This window comes from Martes martes, assembly GCF_963455335.1.
Source record: "Martes martes genome assembly, chromosome: 16".
Taxonomy (NCBI): Eukaryota; Metazoa; Chordata; class Mammalia; order Carnivora; family Mustelidae; genus Martes; species Martes martes.
The window spans coordinates 22,384,772-22,404,722 of NC_137904.1; the positions used below are offsets into that span (position 1 = coordinate 22,384,772).

The 19,951-nt window shown below is 38.0% G+C and overlaps 1 protein-coding gene across 1 annotated transcript in view; it reads left to right on the top strand.

Moving 5' to 3' along the window:
- Positions 1-19,951, top strand: part of SSH2 (slingshot protein phosphatase 2) — a 101,439-nt gene that overhangs the window by 40,817 nt on the left and 40,671 nt on the right. Inside the window, exons 3-6 of the mRNA XM_080826629.1 lie at positions 2,496-2,560; positions 10,877-10,998; positions 16,063-16,131; positions 16,918-16,983. Of these exons, the coding sequence (XP_080682755.1) occupies positions 2,496-2,560; positions 10,877-10,998; positions 16,063-16,131; positions 16,918-16,983 (322 nt within the window). The remainder of the gene's footprint in view (positions 1-2,495; positions 2,561-10,876; positions 10,999-16,062; positions 16,132-16,917; positions 16,984-19,951) is intronic.

The window sequence follows — 19,951 nt, forward strand, 5'->3', positions numbered from 1 at the left end:
AAAGTTCCACATATACCATTCCTTTCTTGGTTTCTTTGCCTTTTGTTTTGTTCTAAAAGGCTGACAACCTTATCTCCATTTCTCCAACAGTCTTGTAATAGTGAAAGAAAGCATTGTATTGTGCTATAATCACTTGTCTTTCACTCTCACTATTTTTTTGGCACTTAGCAGAATGCGTTATATATGTAGTAAGTGTTCAATAAATTTGTGTTGGAAAAATAATAAGGTACAGGAATACTCTAATGAATTCTTATGTGACTTATCACTTAAGGTTTTCCAGTAGAAAATCCCCAGTTTGCTTACAGGCAGTACTTTTCACCACTAACAAACCTGAGTTTCCACATACCCAGCTCACATGAGAAGCCTTACCGCAGGGATAGGGCTACCTGACTTTTGCCTGACCTTCCAAGAAGCCAGCTGGATCTTTGGGCCAATAACACTTGGAGTAGGGTGTTACGTCAACTATTTACCTAGAAATGGTTGTCCTCTACAGGTTCTCCATCCTAAAAATCTTCTCTTAGGTCATTTGTATTGATAGAACAGAAGGAATCTTAATTTTTAAAAAGCCTCAGCTGCTTAACTCAATTATAACATGTAACTTCAGTCACTCTTCATTGTTTATACCTAACACTCTGTCTCCTCACACTGGTTCTTTTTCTTTCTTTTTTTTTTTTTACAGTTTTAGTGAGATATAATTCACATACCATATAATTCACCTAATTTACCCATTTAACGTTTGCATTCGTTGTTGGGTTTTGTTGTTTGTTTGTTTTCATATGTACAGAGTTGTACAACCATCACTGTAACTTTAGAACATTTTCATCACCCCACAGAAGAACTCACTTACCCATTAGCAGTCATTCCCTCCCTGTCAATCCTAAGCAACCACTAATCTATTTTCTCTGTCTATAGATTTGCCCATTCTGGGTGTTCCATATAAGAGGAATTATATGAATGATCTTTTGAGACAGGCTCCTTTCATTTAGCATAATGTTTTCAAGGGTCATTTACATTATAGTATGTGTCAGTACTTCATTCTTTTTATGACCAAATAATATTCTAGTGTATAGATATACCACATTTTATTTTTCCATTCACCAGTTGATAGACATCTGAGTTGTTTCCAATTTTTGGCTGTTAACGAATAATGCTGCTGTGAATTTTTATGTATACGTTCTTGTGTAAACATATGTTTTCATTTCTCTTGGTTTTATACCTATGAGCCCATACTGGTTCTTACAAATGAGACTTACATTGTGTCTCTGGGCTTGAAATGTGCTAGAACAGACCTGACCAAACATGATGATTTGCCTTTTAATTTTGCAAGTTGAAAGATTCTGCAGTAATGGAATTGGTCAGAAGCCAGCATTGAACTGGAGATGGGGGTTGGGGGGGCAAGAAGACTATTCTTTAAGAGAAGGAAAGGGTTGGGGGAAAGGAGAGGCTTTCAGACTTGCTGACCTTTTAAACAAGTATCTGTTCGCTAACCTACTTTTCTTTCTTCCTGCCCCTCACCACTTCTTGCACATAATAGTATTTCATCTCACAGTTAACAGTTGAAGTTACGTGGAGGAAGATTTTGTATGTAGATTTCAAGACGAGTGTGAGAACAGGTTCCACTGGCATCTGTGATCAGGTGGCAATGTCAGTCACTTTAGACTGTTAAAGAGCTGGACCTGGGTGGGCATGGATGAAGTTTTTTGTTCTCGGATTATCATCATTTATAACAGTACGTTATCTAATTATCTCCTACTAGCCAAAGCCCCAGGTTTTCTAGTATAGAATAAGGAGTATGAGAAAATCTATAATACTTTAAATCAAAAAAATTCAATTTAGTTTTGGGGAATGTGTAGAAACAAGTATGTATTCAAATAATGGTTGGCCACATTAAAGGACCTAACATTAGGTTCAGTGGAATATTTATTTCTTGGGACCCGCTATATTTAATGAGTACTCTTTCTTGAAAATCAGCCACTAATATGGAAATCATTTTAAACCACTGACATTATTCTAAGGGGAATCTAAAAATCTTAGGTTAAGTGCAACTGAAGATTTACAAAAATAAGAGTGGCAAAATAGTTAGCTTTTTTTAAAGTTGGAGGTAATTCTAAACCCATTCATCACACTTTTCAGGAATCCCTCCTTGCTACCTTTAGTGGGCCTGAAAGCACAGCCCAATACATCTCACCATTGCTTTCATCAACATCCACGATAGTACAAAACTGATACTGGTTTCAAGTGTATCTTCCACTGGACAAACATAAAGCAAATTTTAATGTAGTATAGGCTAAAAGTGAATGTATAGAGATGCAGTCTACCATTCTGTCTTTCCACTTAAAGTTAATAATTATATTAAGACACTTAATTTCGGTGTCTAATTATAGTCGTTCAGTGACCCAGAACTTTCTTTTATACTTGTTAGTAACGTAGAAAGAATCCTCTCTATTGGCATTACAATGCAGAATAATTATTTTTTGTTTCATAAATTTCACCAGGTGATCTCCAACAGCATCTCCAAGCAATGTTCATATTACTCCGCCCAGAAGATAACATCAGGCTGGTAAGTTAGTGTTATCATTGTAAGTCTTACTCCAAAGACTGTCTAAGATGGCAAACATTAAGCAGTCATTATTATGTCGCAACAGAGTCCTGGGAGCTATGTGGAACAAAAAAGAATAACATGTCCGCACCATCAAAGAGCTTAGAATGTCACTGGGAATATGAACTAATGTGAAATTATGTGAAATAATTTGATGATTCAAGGCTGTTGATAAGTACCAGTTTGTAGGTTACTGACCTACCAACAACGGAAGTTCAGAAGAAAGAATACTCTAAGACTTGCCCTAGTTAGAAAGGTTTTATGAATACAGTAGAGCTTGAGCTGGGTCTTAAAAGATGATGAATTTAGATTGGCAGAGAGAAGGAAGTCCGTCCTTCTAGATGAGGGCCTGACTGAGGCAAAAACACATGTAAAGTTGGACAAGGAGAGAGTAAAAGGGCCAGGGATTTGTGCGGGTCTCAGAGAAAGGAGACCTGGGCTTAAGCTTTTGCTAATCATGTGATGTTGGACAAATTGCTTAGTTTGTCTGAGCCTGCTTTCTCATCTCCTTTCTACGTCTCACAGTTGAGAGGATCAACTGGACCTGAAAGCATATTGAAGAGTATAAAATGCTGCCCAAATCTGGGGATTATTGTTACTATAAGGAAGATAAGATACCAGAAAACAAGGCCTTTAAATAGGGATTTAATGCTCCAACCTAGAGGACTCAAAATGGCAGATATATTTTATTTGGACCACAGTGGTACTGTTTTTCACTCCAAGCCAGAATTTTAAAGTTGAATGATTTCACATAAAAATCCATACCTGGAGCTTGTCTTCAAAAATCTAAAATTCTGGCAACACTGGGACCTTATGCTCGCCTGATAAAACTTGCTAGACCCAAAGGGGCAGGCATGGGTATGGCCTGGGTTCTTAACTTACCATAATCCACATATATTTTGTTGTCTCCTAGACTCTAAAGCCAAGTGTCTCCATTTGTCATCATTTTTTCACTGTTACTTTTCTTATAGTAGAACATTTCATTAAAATAGGAAAACAAAGATGGTATGAGTATGTTTCTTTATGAAAAGTGAAGAGCATTTCTACCCATTTATTAGTCGTATGGCCTACTGTACTTATTTATATTCCCTATCTGACCCTCTAGATTAATAATAGTTGGAGGTAGTACCTCTACCTGTTCAGTAAGCAGTAGTGTGAAACATTACAAGGTTTGGAGCAATGAATTATGTGGAATAGCTACAGTATTTAAGAGAGGGGCACCTGGCTTGCTCAGTCAGTAGAGTATAGTAGAGTATCCAACTCTTGATCTCTGCATTGTGAGTTTGAGGCCCACATTGGGTGTAGAGATTACTAAAAAAAAAAAAAAAGAAAGAAAAGAAAAAAGAGCAAGAGAGAGATTCATTAGAAACTAATACAGAGGGGTGCTTGGGTGGCTCAGTGGTTTAAGCCGCTGCCTTCGGCTGGGGTCATGATCTCAGGGTCCTGGGATCAAGTCCCACATCGGGCTCTCTGTTCGGCAGGGAGCCTGCTTCTGTCTCACTCTCTCTGCCTGCCTCTCTGCCTACTTGTGATCTCTCTCTGTCAAATAAATAAATAAAATCTTTAAAAAAAAAAAAAAAAGAAGCTAATACAGAATAGTGGGGAGGAGGAAACCACCTTAAGTCATGGAGATCCGCTAGGTAGTTACTGCAGTCACCTAACCATGTGGTGATCGGCCCTTCTAGGTTGGGGTGGTAACTTGGAAATTGGGTTTCTCTCGGCATGTTAAATTCAAATGGTTGATCTCTATGCTCTGGACAGGAAGAGAAATAATAAGTAGAATACAAGAATGACTGTAAAAAATTATCAGGTCTCTGAATTCTGTGGTTATTAACTGATTTTTCATTCACTTAATCATTCTGTGTTCAAATTCTGTCATTTTTTTTCTCTCAAATGCTGCCTCTATCATCTTCTTAAAATGACCACAAATTTTTGTTGAGTGAGAAACTGCCTTTGAAATTTAAAGAACATGAAATAAGAAATCCTTACATAATTATTTTATATCCTAATTTGAGAATCACATCATACATTTATGTAAATCTTATCTATATTTTTATATACGTCTATCTTAAACACTTCCTTATAAGTGAACAAAGGTGGTGTACAGTTCTTAACAGCATTCATATTCTCAAGCAAGGATACTCAAACCTTAGAGTACATCAGAATCACCTGCAGAGCTTTGTTGAACTCCCCCGTCCCCCTTTGCTGGATTCCACCCACAGTGTTTGATTTGGGGAGGGGAAGGTAGTAATTATTTGCATTTTTAACAAGTTTTCCAGCCATGTTGATGCTGCTGATCCAGGAGTCGTGCTTTGAGAACACCTCCTCTGAAACCCATAGTAATGGTCACTTGCACACACTTGATGTCCGTCAGATCCATGTTTATAGTTTCCCCAAAATTGTGTGGTTTGGTAGAGTTCAAGTTGAGGTCTGTCATCACTTTATCTTTTTCTCCTTGATAACCTTCTGGAATTTAGATTGCACTTCTAAACATTAAAATAATTTTAACCACAGGAGAGCATTAAGGAAGCAGTTCCGGAAGGCAGAGTTGACTTTTAACTTTTTTTCTTGCCCTGCTAAAATATGCAGCTTCAACTGCTTTACATTTATAAAATATAAATTCAGAAAATGTAACTGATGCCTCTGAATTAATTCAGTTTAAATGACAAGCCATTTTACAGTTGTTTTGAATTGTTACAAACACATAGTCATTATGTTTCAGATTATTGAGTGAGTCATCTTCAAGAGAATGAGTGAATACATTGTGTGACTTTGGACAAATTAGCACTTTGCTAACTGAAAGGAGCATTTGTAGACTCAAAGCAAGGCCTTTTGTTTTGAGTTAAATTTGGAATGCTAAAATTCTCATCCTGGGGCTTGTACATAAGGTTTAAAGTTTGATAGTCAACTGAAAGTCCTGCCCTTATTTTTTTAATAACCCAATAACAGATAGTGGCACCAAATCCCACATTTTGCTTTAGCATTGAAAATAAGACTAAACCATTTTTTCCTCTAGGGAAGCTTTGCATTCCAAATACATGCATTAATACTTAATACAAGCATTAAGTTCAGTACTTAGGAAAACCGTAGCTGGTAAAATGAAGACCATGGTTTTTTAGTTACTCTTGCACATTACCAAAGACCCATTTAATTAAAAAAAAAAAAAAAAAAGACTGGGAAATAAAAAACTTTCCTAACATTTGAAGTAACTTTTATATTCTTTTTTTTTTAAGATTTTATTTATTTATTTGACACAGAGAGAGAGATCACAAGTAGGCAGAGAGGCAGGCAGAGAGAGGTGGGGGAAGCAGGCTCCCTGCTGAGCAGAGAGCCCGCTGTGGGGCTCCATTCCAGGACCCTGAGATCATGACCTGAGCCGAAGGCAGAGGCTTAACCCTCTGAGCCACCCAGGCGCCCCAACTTTTATATTCTTAATTAGCATTAAGGTGCTGAAAAGATACAAGGAGATGTTTTTTGAGTACTTTGCAGGAGAGTTTAAGAAAATAAGGGCTTTTTTGACTTTGTTTTTTATGGTACGTTGATGTTTTCCCAAAGTGAAAATGAGTATTTTTTCTAAATATAACATTTCTAAAAATCCTACAATGCAGGAAGGTGTAAGGAAGAAAGTAAAAATCACTTTGTATCCTACATTCTGAGAAACTCATTCTTAGCAATTTGGATAAGCATCCTTCCAGTCTTTCCTGTGTGCATGTGTATGTGTGTGTGTGTGTATGTGTAAGAGTATGTCAGATTCTCTGACCTCTGCTCTTACTGAAGTGGATCAGTGATTAAAATAGCCAAATTTGAGTATCAGAAGACCTACTAGTCTCCCCAGTTGACCTCTATATTTCTGAGAAGCAAAAGTATAAAATAATTTAAAACAATTAAATAAATTTAATTAAATAATTAAAACAATTAAAATAATTTAAAACAGTGAGCCTGGGTGGCTCACTGTTTAAGCAGCTGACTCTTGATTTCGGCTCAGGTTGTGATCTCCAGGTTACAGGATCGAGCCCTGCATCAGGCTCCACACTCAGCGTGGAATCTGCTTGTCCTTCTCCCTCTGCTTCTTCCCCAACTCATGCTCTCTCTCAAATAAATAAATAAAATCCTTAAAACAATAAGACCTATGTCTAAGGGGTGAGGAGGGGTGTTTGTGTGTTTTTAAAAAGTGGATAACTGAGGACTTGCTTGTGCTTGAATGAAACTGGGGGAAATGTGTACATATGAAAGGCTAATCAGTTTTGAACAATGATGTAAAGGTTTTACTACTGACCTTTATAACTATGAAGGTTTCTACTGAGCTCAGAATTGAGTGGAGAAAAGAGTAGGGGTGCCTGGGTGGCTCAGTGGGTTAAAGCCTCTGCTTTCGGCTCAGGTCATGATCCCAGGGTCCTGGGATCGAGCCCCACATCGGGCTCTCTGCTCAGCAGGGAGCCTGCTTCTCCCTCTCTCTGTCTCTGCCTGCCTCTCTGCCTACTCGTGATCTCTCTCTCTCTGTCAAATAAATAAATAAAAATATTAAAAAAAAAAAAAAAGAGTATATGTCAGCACCTTTTTTTTTTAACAAAAATGAGATAAAAATATAAATGCTGACTTATAATCAGCTTTCTTCACACTTTATTTTGAATATCTTTCCATGTCAACAAGTAAATCTGTTTTTAATGGCTATGCAGAATATAATACAGAGATTTTTTTAATTTAAGAATATCATAGAGATAAACCAAAAAAAATAGAATCCTGAGACTCCCTCAAGCTCTATTGCTTTTGAAAACAGTGTTCTTTAGTTTATTAGTGTCACATCTGAAGTCTGTTTTAATTTTAGATAATGACTTTGCTTTGTTCTTTTGGCTAGAATTTAATATTTACATACTTTTGAAACTTTTCTCTCTGATGGATGGGGTGAGCTGCCTGTCTAGACATTGGGACTTTGTAATGTGGCTTCCTTAAGGATAAACATTGCATGCAGTAGCATGATGTAAGACTTGGTGAAAAGAAATTAAAGCAAAGGTGCAGTGTAAGCTTAAGGAGTAGGATTTCTTGATGTTGGATGATGCTGAGGACAGAAGTTATTTTATCAGGCGGTGCTTGTGAACTGCTTGTAATCAGATTATAAGCATCTAAATTAGTTACTGAGAGAAGTTTTGTGTGTTTTTTTGTTTTAAGATGTTATTTATTTATTTGACAGACAGAGATCACAAGTAGGCAGAGAGGCAGGCAGGGGTTGGTGAGGGGGAGCAGGCTCCCCGCTGAGCAGCAAGCCTGATGTGGGGCTCAATCCCAGGACCCTGGGATCATGACCTGAGGTGAAGGCAGAGGCTTTAACCCACTGAGCCACCCAGGCACCTCTGGGAGAAGTTTTAACATCATTCTTTGGTAGATGAGCTTTGCAAACAGGTTGGGTTCTTACCAGAAATAAAGCAGAGGCATCTGACTTCTCAGACCTCTCTCAGTCCTCAGATTGCTGAGTGGAGTCCACCTGACACTTGTAATAGGATCCAAATTTAAGCAATAAATGGGCTTTCTTGGAATAATTTTCTCAGTTGCTATTGTTGCAAAGTTTCAAAATTCAAAATATTGTTTTGGCTGGATAAGTAGAATAAACTTCATTGGTATCCTTTTCAGTGAGAACTGGAGTTAGTCAGATGCACCTGAATTATTGTCTTATTTCAGTCATCTATTCCAAATTCTCCAAAATTTGGAGACTGAGGAAACACTGGAATTGCTGCCAATTCTAATATTAGGGTATTATGTACAAACTGCCATTTTAAATTACATTTCTCTGATTAACTTCATGAATTAAATTAGATTATTAGATTTTTATCAGTCTTCTTCCTAGCGGAGGAATATGAGTTAAACCTCTAACCCAGGTGGGTGCTAGGTTTTTCTTTATGTTATGGCTCTTAAAATTTTAATTTCATAACCTTGAATCTTGAAGCCTAAAAGAAAATTTGAAACCTCAGGTCCATCCTCAGCATTGCTGAATTCGTTCATTCATTCATTCGTTCTTCCTTCCTTCCTCTTCTTTCTTTTAAAGATTTTTTTTTTTTTTTTTGAGAGAGAGAGAGAGAGAGAGCGTGAGAGAGAGAATGAGAGAGAGAGAGTGCGCATGAGCAGGGGGAGGTGCAGAGCAAGAAACAGACTCCCTGCTGAGCAGGGAGCCCCATGCAGGACTTGATCCCGGGAGTCCAGGATGCTGACCTAAGTGGAAGGCTAATCAACTGAGCCACCCAGGTGCCCCTGCAGAGTTTTTTCTATAAGAAATTTCATCTCAACCTTCTTTAGGATATAGGTGTTGAGGATTACTGTCATAACTTTTGACCCCCTGATTAAAGCTCCACTTCCTTTTAGTAGGGATTAATTGAGGCACCTCGCTGACTCCATTGGTAAAGCATGAAACCCTTGATCTCAGGGTCGGAAATTGAAGCCCTACTCTGGATGTAAAGACTACTTAAAAATAAGATCCTAAAAAGAAAGAAAAAAAAGAATTAGCAGTTACGAAGTTTACTCTCTAGAGGTCCATGATCAAGTCCCAGGGCCTCTAAGTGCCTTTCTTCAATATAAGAAGCTTGGAATTGAAGAAATCCGAGGTGCACTTATTACTCAGTCCTAAATTAGTGTAAATGACTGGGGCCTTTCCCATTAGGTTTGGGGTCTGAAATTATGATTATATTAATAAGCAAAGGAAGATATAATGTTTGACGTGCTCTTGATATTATGCGTAAATAAACACCTCATTTTTAAAAAAGAGACAACTAGCGTTTACCCTGAATATCCCAAAGAAATGCTTGCTGCCCACCTGCTAACTTAGCCTAATAATAACTTGTATGATGGGTAATACTTGTGGAGGTTATTTCTTTTTTCCTTTTATCAGTTTTAGCTTAGCCAACCAGTTGCCACTATTTGGTGTAGAAGCTGTGTATAAATTATCAGGAGCAGAGTTCAGCTGTTCCAGTTCCATTATATTTGAGCCTTGACAGAGAATAAAAGAGCCTCTAACACATTCAGAAAACTGAACAGTTAGCTCAGAGCTTGCTGAGGCAAGCCCAAGTTTAGATATGTAATAATATCTGAGATTTGATTATAAAAAATTCTAGTTCAGTATGTGCTATGGTGAGTGCTATGAAATGTGTAAGCCTGTTGATTCACAGACCTGTAGCCCTGGGGCAAATAATACATTATATGTTAATAAAAATAATTCTGAAAAATTCTAGTTCACCTGCACTGGGTTTCTGATTAATATTTTAATTTAATTCCTAGAATCAGAGAGTCCATGCTATCTTCCGTTCCTCCTTATGTGCATTTACTGCTATCCATAGCTACATCCATAATGTTCATTTACCCCAGCCCCTAGGGTTAGACCTTCATCCATTTAATAGTAGTTTTTCTTAGAGTCTCACAAATGAATTTGGTTTGAAATGCTCCATTACTTTATGGAACATAAAGCTAGTAATACAGCTCTCTACCTGTGTACTTGAAATCAGAATGGTCCGCGTTACATTCTTGTTTTATCAGCTTCTATTAGAAACAAGCTTTAATGTAGCCAATTCTACCTTTTGTGCTTCCCTAGCTTTTCCTAGGAGTATCAGAATAGAAACAAAAAGATAGCCACGACAGTCTCACCTCTGCCTTGCTAAATGGCTCACTTAAGCTGTGTGACTGCATCTCTTTTTCTCTTCGCCTGGCTACTTTGGGATTAGTGACAGAATTGAGAGAGAGGAGACTCTGAGAAGCACTGAAAGAATCCCAATTAGAAATTGCTGTCAAGGGGCACCTGGGTGGCTCAGACTTCAAGCGTCTGCCTTTGGCTCAAGTTGTGATCCCGGGGTCCTGGGATCAAGCCCCACATCAGGGTCCCTGCTCAGCAGGAAGCCTGCTTCTCCCTCTCCCACTTCCCCTGCTTGTGCTCTCTCGCTGTGTCTTTCTCTGTCAAATAAATAGATAAAATCTTAAAAAAAGAACATGCCCTGGTAGTTGCTATTATTATAAATTATGCTAGTAGCCAAAATTTGTTGAACTTTTACTATATGACAAGCACTGTGCTATATAAACATACACTATTTCATATGATTCTTATAATCCAGTGGGATAGGTATTATTGTATCTCCCTCTAATTAATTTAATAACTTACTGAAGGTTTCATAGTTAATACATGAGATGGAATTAGAATTTAAGTCTTCCTGAGCATGCTTTAAGATGTTGATGTAAAAAGAAGTTGAATGATCTAAAGCTGACTTTCTACATTTCCTAATACATCTGTTGTCTCTTAACTTCCAGGCTGTAAGACTAGAAAGTACTTACCAGAACAGAACACGCTATATGGTAGTGGTTTCAACCAATGGTAGACAAGACACTGAAGAAAGCATTGTCCTGGGAATGGATTTCTCTTCTAATGACAGGTATGGTACCACAAAAGGAAGGATGAGAAAACTCCTTTTTAAATAACTATTCCAGTTGCCTTTTGAGTTACTACAAAAACATCTTGTGCTATTCTACTCTTAAAGTTCAATGCCTAAAACCAGGGAGCACAAAAGTATCTTAGCCATACAGTCTTGAAAGATGAAAATGATCAATGAATGTCTTTGGTTCCTAATTTATCACTATTCCTTACCTTCCTCTCATCCTTAGATGGTAATGAATATAAATGATTTAAATTGTTTAAATATAAATGATTTAAACTTATATCTCCAGGAATAAAAAGCTGCCTTATCTTTGTAGTTAACTTTATTTTAAGCAGTAATGATTCACTTTGCTGATTCTAGGGCACATACCCTTTGTGATAGTGCACCAGTAGATTTTGGGTTCAAAGAGAGCCCACTTTAGCTCTAATCTCTTGCATTTATTCATGGCCTTACACCTTGGCTTTTACCAAATGTTTTGCTTCCTTTTTCCTTCTTCTGAGTTAAAAGGGCGGGCTGGGAGGGAATTGATTTTTTTAACTCAGAACAGAACCTTTTATACTCCTGCACCTTTGGCTTTAGCACTACTTTGCATCCTATAATTAAGGGTATCATACCACACTCAGAACCTGGCTCTTTTGTGTGCCTAAAGTTTATTGCTCTCCTTTTTTATTTTCCCACTTCTTCTGGAGAAACCTTGGGAAGACTGTGGAATGTGGCTAAGCAGATCTTTGCACTCTAAATAATAAGCTGCAGGAAATCCTGCCAGATGTCTCAAAGCATTTGACTTCCTGGTTTGAAACTAGAATGGAACTGTGGAGTAGTAGCTGGCAGTGTGACCCAGGCCTGGGAGAATTTAGCCACAAAGAAGAGACTAGGAGTGATTCTATTTGTCATGATGTTGGGAGGAAAAGAATCACACTGTCATTAGGTTTCCCAAACAAGTGTTTACCTAAGCTTGTATAGTCAACCTGAAAATTATTTGTGGTTTCACAAGGATCACAAGGCCAGAGTTGTTACCTTGTATAACTCTTACAGCCTTTAATTGTATGCTCTGAAATTGCACAGGCTTGTAAACCATATTTAGGTTTTCTCCTGCATGGATTTAACCTCTGGTGTTGGCTAAGCAATAGACCTTTCAGTAAGCATTTATCCTTTAAGAGCACCTATCTTGCCTATTTCATTAGTATTTTAAGACCTCTGACTTAGATTTTTATCTCTTTAGATCTACGCTGTCCCATTCAGTAACACTACATGGTGACTAAAGAAGTTAAAATTAAACAAAATTTAAATTTCGGTTCCTCAATCACAACTAGCCACATTTCAAGTACTCTAGCTATATGGGACTCGTGGCTACATTAATAGACAGTACATATATAGAACATTTCCATCATTGCAGAAAGTTCAGTTGGACAGTGCTACTCTATATCCCTTTTCCTTTGGTTTTTCCTGACTCCTCTCTTGGAAACCCCATAAAACAGGAACTGGGACTGCTTGGAAACTTCACTTGAGCCTTCCCCTAGAGATACAAAGCAACAACTTCAGATTCTTCTGACCCAGTGTGTAAGAAATCAGATGTGTAATCTTATATCTTTGACTTTGTTGTAAACATTCCCAGAAATCATAAAGAATGTTTACTAATATGGATGCTCAATAATTTATCCTCAGTGAACTGTGTCTGTCTTCGGTAATGGTCCTGCCTGAATCATATCTAACAAATGAAAATTTTATTTTATGGAAGACAAAAATGTGATGTGAAAAGCTATAGAAACTAGTTTTCATTCTGTTTGGTGAACTTGGTATTATGAATTCCCATCAATCTGTGAATGAGCTCCTTGGACAGTTAAGAAAAGTGCTGCCCTCACCAGAATACTGGCACTCACATAATCTAGTATCATTTCTAGATCAACTGTTTTTGAAGGAGTTTTTATCATTTTATATCTGAGAATATAAAAAGTTGATGTTTCAGGGGCACCTGGGTGGCTCAGTGGGTTAAAAGCCTCCACCTTCGGCTCGGGTCATGATCTTGGGGTCCTGGGATCGAGCCCTGCGTCAGGCTCTCTGCTTGGCGGGGAGCCTGCTTCCCTTCCTCTCTCTCTGCCTGCCTCTCTGCCTACTTGTGATCTCTGTCTGTCAAATAAATAAATAAAAACTTAAAAAAAAAAAAAGTTGATGTTTCAAAACAGTACTAAGCCAAAGTAGAACCCAGATTGTTTATGACATTTCTTCCCAAATGGTTATCAAGATATGATATACAAGTTCATTTAGCCTTTTTATAGTATTTTTAACTATTGTGTTATATTTCAATAATAATTCTTTAGTATTGCGTTATATTTTAAGTAATAAATTTTTAAATATACAATGTAACCTTGGTATCCAAATTGCACTGAATATATTTCAAATCATAAAATAATATTTTTGTGGTGGTGCTTTATAATTTTTCTTTGTACCCCAATACCTTGAAATGTCTGGTATGTATAGGCACTCAGTAAATATTTGTTGATTGGGATGAGTATCTACTAAAATAAGTACCTGTACTTTAAAGGAGAAGACTCTCATGAAACTCAGGGTAAATTAGATAAAAATTATAGGTGTGCCTAATTCAGGCCTCTTTCTCCTGTTGTGTGAAAAAGCTACTCAATGTAAAGAAACAGCCTGACCTGAGTATAAGCTGAACATGTGATGTTTGGTTCCTGTATATTGCTGTCACTTGTCCAGAGTTGAACTGGGATCTGATCACAAGCTCACAGATCACATTCTTTTGGACCATCTGTATTTTCTTCTGTAGTTACTTAATTTCCAGATTTGTCACCAGGCTATAAACCCTTCATATTTATACCCAAACTATACTTGTTGCTAGGAACCTGGCTAAGCACACACTTTTTTTTTTTTTTTAAGGAGTCTTTTTTTTTTTTTTTAAGATTTTATTTATTTATTTGACAGATCGCAAGTAGGCAGAGAGGCAGGCAGAGAGAGAAGGGAGGAAGCAGGCTCCCTGCTGAGCAGAGAGCCCGATGTGGGGCTCGATCCCAGGACGCTGGGATCATGATCTGAGCCGAAGGCAGCGGCTTTAACCCACTGAGCCACCCAGGCGCCCCTAAGCACACACTTTTAAAAAAAGAAAGAAAGGAAAGGAAAGGAAGAAAAAGGAGCTACTCTGAAAATAACCCCACTCCATTTTGGGAAGCCATCTTTGAAACAAGTTTTCCTTGTGCTTACCTCATCTACTCAACAAAAATAGTGGTGGAGCTGTCTTCCTCCCTCTTGGATTCTTGCATGATAACTCTGCATCTGGAATTCAGGCCCACCCTTCCAATGTGGATAACCTGTTGCAATCTTGATTTGATTCTCTCGAATTCTAGAATCTCTGGTGGAGCACACAGTGTTGGGTGTTGAGTAACACAGGCCAGCGAGTACAGTGCAAAGCATTAGACACAGCCCACCTAGGGAACTGCCTTCGTTAGCCCTGCAGTGACTCCAGTAGCAAAAACTTGGTATTCCTCATGCTGTTTTCAATGCATTTTCATGATGTCCCTCCTCCTCCCCGCACCCCAAGTCAGTTTTAGTTGAATTAAAGCACTCATTCACTAAAAATTCATATTCGACATTTGTTTTAAATGACAACACATTCATATGTATTGTTTCACTTTAAAATATTTATGATATCCCTATGAAAGTAGGTTTTGTTAACTGTGTTTTAAGATGAAGAAATTGAGGATGAGAGAGGGTAAAATAACTTTTCAAAAGGAATTGAAATAGTGAAGAGGATCAAATCCAGATATTTTGACGAAGTGTAACTGCCCAATAAGTGGTAGTTATTATATGTTTGGTTCTGTTATATACATTTCTTACTGTGCTATATAATTTAATTTTCAGAAACATTCCAGTCAAGATAGTATTTTTTTTTAAGGTTTTGTTTATTTATTTGACAGAGAGATACAGCCACAGAGGAAACACAAGCAGGGAGAGTGGGAGAGAGAGAAGCAGGCTTCCCGCCCAGAGGGAGCCCGATTCGAGGCTTGATCCCAGGACCCTAGGATCATAACCTGAGCTTGAAGGCAGAGGCTAAACAACTGTGCCACCCAAGCACCCCTTATTCGGTTTTAAGTTTTTTTTGGTTTTTTTTTTTTTTTTTGACAGAGATCACAAGCAGGCAGAGAGAGAGGAGGAAGCAGGCTCCCCGCTGAGCAGAGAACCTGATGCGGGTCTTGATCCCAGAACCCTAGGATCACAACCTGAGCTGAAGGCAGAGGCTTTAACCCACTGAGCCATTCAGGCGCCCCCTTATTCGGTTTATAGATAGGGAAACTGGAGCACAAAGCAATTAAATACTTTGCCTAAAATTATATAGTCAGTGCTAGAACCCAGGTTCCAGAGCCCATCTGATTCCAGAGCCTGTGCTCTCAACCATACTTTGCTGTTCTACCTCCCATGTCTGAGGTTCCTTCTACTATACAATGCTGCTTTTCTGGATACATTGGCAAGGAGAGGGTGTCAGAGCCTTTGGGAGACTGAGTGGAAAGGGAAGATGGTTTATGGCAGCCTTAAGGAGAGAAAGTGGCAGGGTTCTGGGGTAGATTACAGTTATCCAGAGGCGTGGTGTGATAGAGACACTATTTCCCAATTGGTGTTCAATAAATATACATAAACCTCAGAATTAAATTTGAGTAAATTCTGTATTCAGAGGTCTTCAGCAACCAGCAATAGTTCTTGGCATTAGAAATTATTTTTGGAGTTGAGTAGGATGCTGTGACCTTGGGGTGAAACCTGCCGATCACAAGTCAGTAGCAATCACCTGGATTTTTTAGACAGTAGCCATTTTTGAGATACAAGGAGCTCAGTCAGTAAGTTTTCTTTATTAATTGCATAAGGACCTGACTAACCACCTGTCTGATACAGTTCCAGAGCACATGCATTAGACTGATAGTTATATGATAGGAATTCCTCCATTCTAACATGCCAGAATTTAAAGTTTAGGGCTTTATCTTTGTGTTGAAAGAGTTAATCAAGAACTGCTTCCTAGAATAGCAGGAATTAACCTTTGGACTATTCCTTCTCTTGCAGTAGCACTTGTACCATGGGCTTAGTCCTGCCCCTCTGGAGTGATACCCTAATTCATTTGGATGGTGATGGGTAAGAGCTTTCCCTTTTTATTCTCCTCATAGAAGGCCAAGGAGTGGGGTTCCATCTTAGTGCCCATTCATTAAGCTCAGTGGGAGGCCCATTGTGCCCAAGTAAACTGTCATGTCAGCAACTCAGTGAGTCCTTTTAAACTCCTGTTTTGTAAAGTGGAGTTAAAAATACGACTTGCCAGGGCCTCTCACTTCTCTTCTTCTAGGCTGACTACGGTAAGAATCCAAACAAAGAAAAACTAGTTTGTTGGCTCACTCTTTAATCTGAGCATGTGGGACTGTTGCAATGCTCTCCCAGAGGATGATATGTTCTGTTTCAAATAACCTCGTGCCGCCTCTGCCAGCTGTCAGCCTACAGTATAACCCCTTTCTTGTGCCAATTCCTTCCAGTGACCCTCCACCCCCACCTCCTGGTGTTTTTAGAATGTGTCCCCAAGAGACCAAGATGTTTGCTCCAGTTTATAAAACCAGGGTCAGGTTTGCTAAGAACCCACAAGACTTCCAAACAGAAATATATAGCAGAACAGTTTGTCTGTAACTACAGCTGGGAAACTATATAATTCCCTAACTCCGGTGTGGGAGTCCATTCATTTTGCTTGGTAGATAAAATCAGACAATTTGTTGAAGCTTTTCAGTCAAGCCCTATACTCTAACTTCTGCATGAAGTGTCTGATGATTTCTTCTATTGAGCCAGCAGTTTCTAGTCTGAGAAATAACCTTGAAAACTCAGAACTGAAGTAACCTACTCTCATTTGTGGATTTTTATCTCATTCTTTTTTTTCCTTAGTGGGTTCAGTGTATCAACGGATAACAGAGTGCACATATTCAAACCTGTATCTGTACAGGCAATGTGGTAAGAGGACTTTTAATGTCTCTATGAAAGGTTTTTTTTCCTATGAAAGTTTTAAATATATTATTGGGGCAATATTTTGTGAGTAGTAGTATTTGAAATAGTACAGTTCTCTATGAAAATGCTGTATGACTTGTTTATGTGTTTAAGATTTTGTGTGATCTGTTTGTGTGGCCCTCATAGTTAAATATGTCCTGGGAGTTCAAATTATTTCAAATTACCATAGTGGAAGACCTTAAGCCTTGGTGAACAAGTGAGATTCAGAGGTGTTCTTAGACTCTGGAAGATACTTAATGAATCAGATTGCTGGCTGGAACAATTTTATGGGGACACAGTGACTAAGTTAGCCCCAGTCTAGAGCCAAATCTAGAACATCACACTAGTACAGTGCATTAGTGTTCAATTTCTTAGGGTAATCAGGGATATTATTGATAGATAAGTTTCCATTAAAATTGCTAATGACTGTTTGCAAGACTGCATAATGCAAATAAAGCCTAAACATTATAGATGTTAATAATCATGAGCTGGTGTGCTGACACTTTATGGCTACTTAACTATGTGTCAGATATTGTGCATTACATGGATTATATCTAATTATTACACCAACTCCCTCAAAATAATATTATTAGCTCCTTATCAGTGATGAGAAAGCTAAAGTTTTGGAGAGGTTACATACCAGGCCTGAGAGCATCTTTTCCATTTAGGCAGAATAGACTCTTATTCTCTTACTCTAAATTATCTAGAAAAATGATTTAATATAACTGGGGAATGGTGTGACTCTAAGATTCCCTGAATTAATCCCTGAATTAAGGATTTGAATTTCAGTTTCTCATTCAGTTGCCTGTTCTGTAGTAGAAGTCCTCATGAGGAGCAGAATGGACAGAACAAAAGCCAAGCAGGAAATAAAGGAGCCTGAAAAAGAGACTCCAGGGAGCTCATTTGCCCTTGAATAACAGGCTTGATAGGCTTGAGGTGGTTGCCTTGTAAAACAGAGTCAACTGAACTCAAGAATCTTACCATTTCATACAGTAATTGAGGTGGGAAGAGTTACAGGTCATGTGTTTAAACCAGATTTTTAGATTTAGGGCACATTCCACAGATAAATAAAAGTTTTCTCATGGAAAAATTTTACCTTCCTCGACTAAGGCTCCTTTAAAGGTAACTGACATGTCTATTCCCAGGTACCAAGTAAAACCAAACAGCCTAAGTCCCATAAATGACAGTGTTTTCTGTTACATTTTGAGGAAGAGTACAAAGCATCTTCTTAATTCTTAAGACAATGAAGGAAGATTCAAGTAATAAACTGGTTCAATCTTTGATGTTCTAAAGCAAACTGACTAGTCCTACTTCTGTTAGCTTAGCTTATTCAGAATAAACTTTTGGGGGTACCATCTGGGGAGCAGTGAACTTAAAGTCACAGGAAAAAAGATGATCTATGGATCAAAGTGGCATTTAGACCAGGTGTTTCCTTCACAGGAAGGTAGTTACTGTAGCCTCCCACTCCCGTATGCAGCTGAAGTATCTGAGGTAGCTCAGCCTTGAGTGTATTTTAGGGATCTTGCCCCAGATACATGTGGCATATGCTTTTGAAGCACAGTTTTCCCAGCTGAAGACAACATGCACTGACTATCCTCTACATTGCACTTAGCTGGCCCTTACCTTTAAATCTATGTAATGAAACTGAAATTCACAGAGAATTCTCTGAGAATTTGATAAACTTCTCTGAGAATTTAGCTCACTTTGAGTATTAGAAGGCATTCTTAAAAGATTCTTTTAAGAATGTTTAAGAAAAATGTTTCCCTGATAGAAATGGACTGAAATGTTTTTCCATTATCAGATTGCTAATTATCTTATGTTTTAATTTACATTATACGGAGTTGACAAGGACTCAAGGAACAGACACTGTCATTTGCAGTTGGTGGTAGAATAAACTGGAACAACCTTTCTTGAGAATAATTTGCCAATATGCTTTACCATTTTGCATGCCCTTTTGACCCAGTAATTTTAGTTCTAAGAATTTATTCTAAGGTAATAATTGTGGATATGTACAAAATTTTTAACTATAAGAATGTTTTCAGTGTTGTAATAACAGCAAAAAATGGAGAACAATTTAAATATCTTTAAATATCTGAAAAACAGGATTTTGTTAAATTATGGAACTGTTAAAAAAAATTATGGAACTGTTAAAATAATCTAGTTGAAGAATATTGACATAGATGTTGACGAGAAGATGTAAACTAAAATCACGTTTAAAATGTATATAGAGGGACACCTGGATAGCTTAGTTGTTTGGGCGTCCGACTCTTGATTTCGGCTCAGGTCATGATCTCAGGGTTGTGAGATCAAGTACTGTGTCAGTCTCTGCACCCAATGGGGAGTCTGCTTGAGATTCTCTCTCTCCCTCTGCCACTGCCCTGCTCTCTCTCTCTAAAATAAATAAATAAATCTTTTTTTTTTTTTTAGATTTTATTTATTTATTTGACAGATAGAGATCACAAGTAGGCAGAGAGGCAGGCAGAGAGAGAGGAAGGGAAGCAGGCTCCCTGCTGAGCAGAGAGCCTGATGTGGGGCTCGATCCCAGGACCCTGGGATCATGACCCGAGCGGAAGCAGAGGCTTTAACCCACTGAGCCACCCAGGCGCCCCAATAAATAAATCTTTTTAAGAAAGAAATAAAATGTGTATGTAAAATGTGGTCATATCTTTATTATAGATCTATGCATAGTCAAAAAGACTGGGAAAATCTCTACTAAAACTTTAACAGTGGTTATTTCTCAATGGTCAGACTACAGAATATTTCTGCCTTTTACTTAAGGTCCCTAAATTTCCTAAAGTTAGTATGGATCACCTTTGTTATGGCGGGGAGGGGGGGAGGGATTAAATGGCATTTTTCAAAGAAAGGTGTAAATGGATTGCATATAGAATTCTCTCATAATATCCTCTTCCTGTAGCAGAGAGCCTTTAACTTTTAG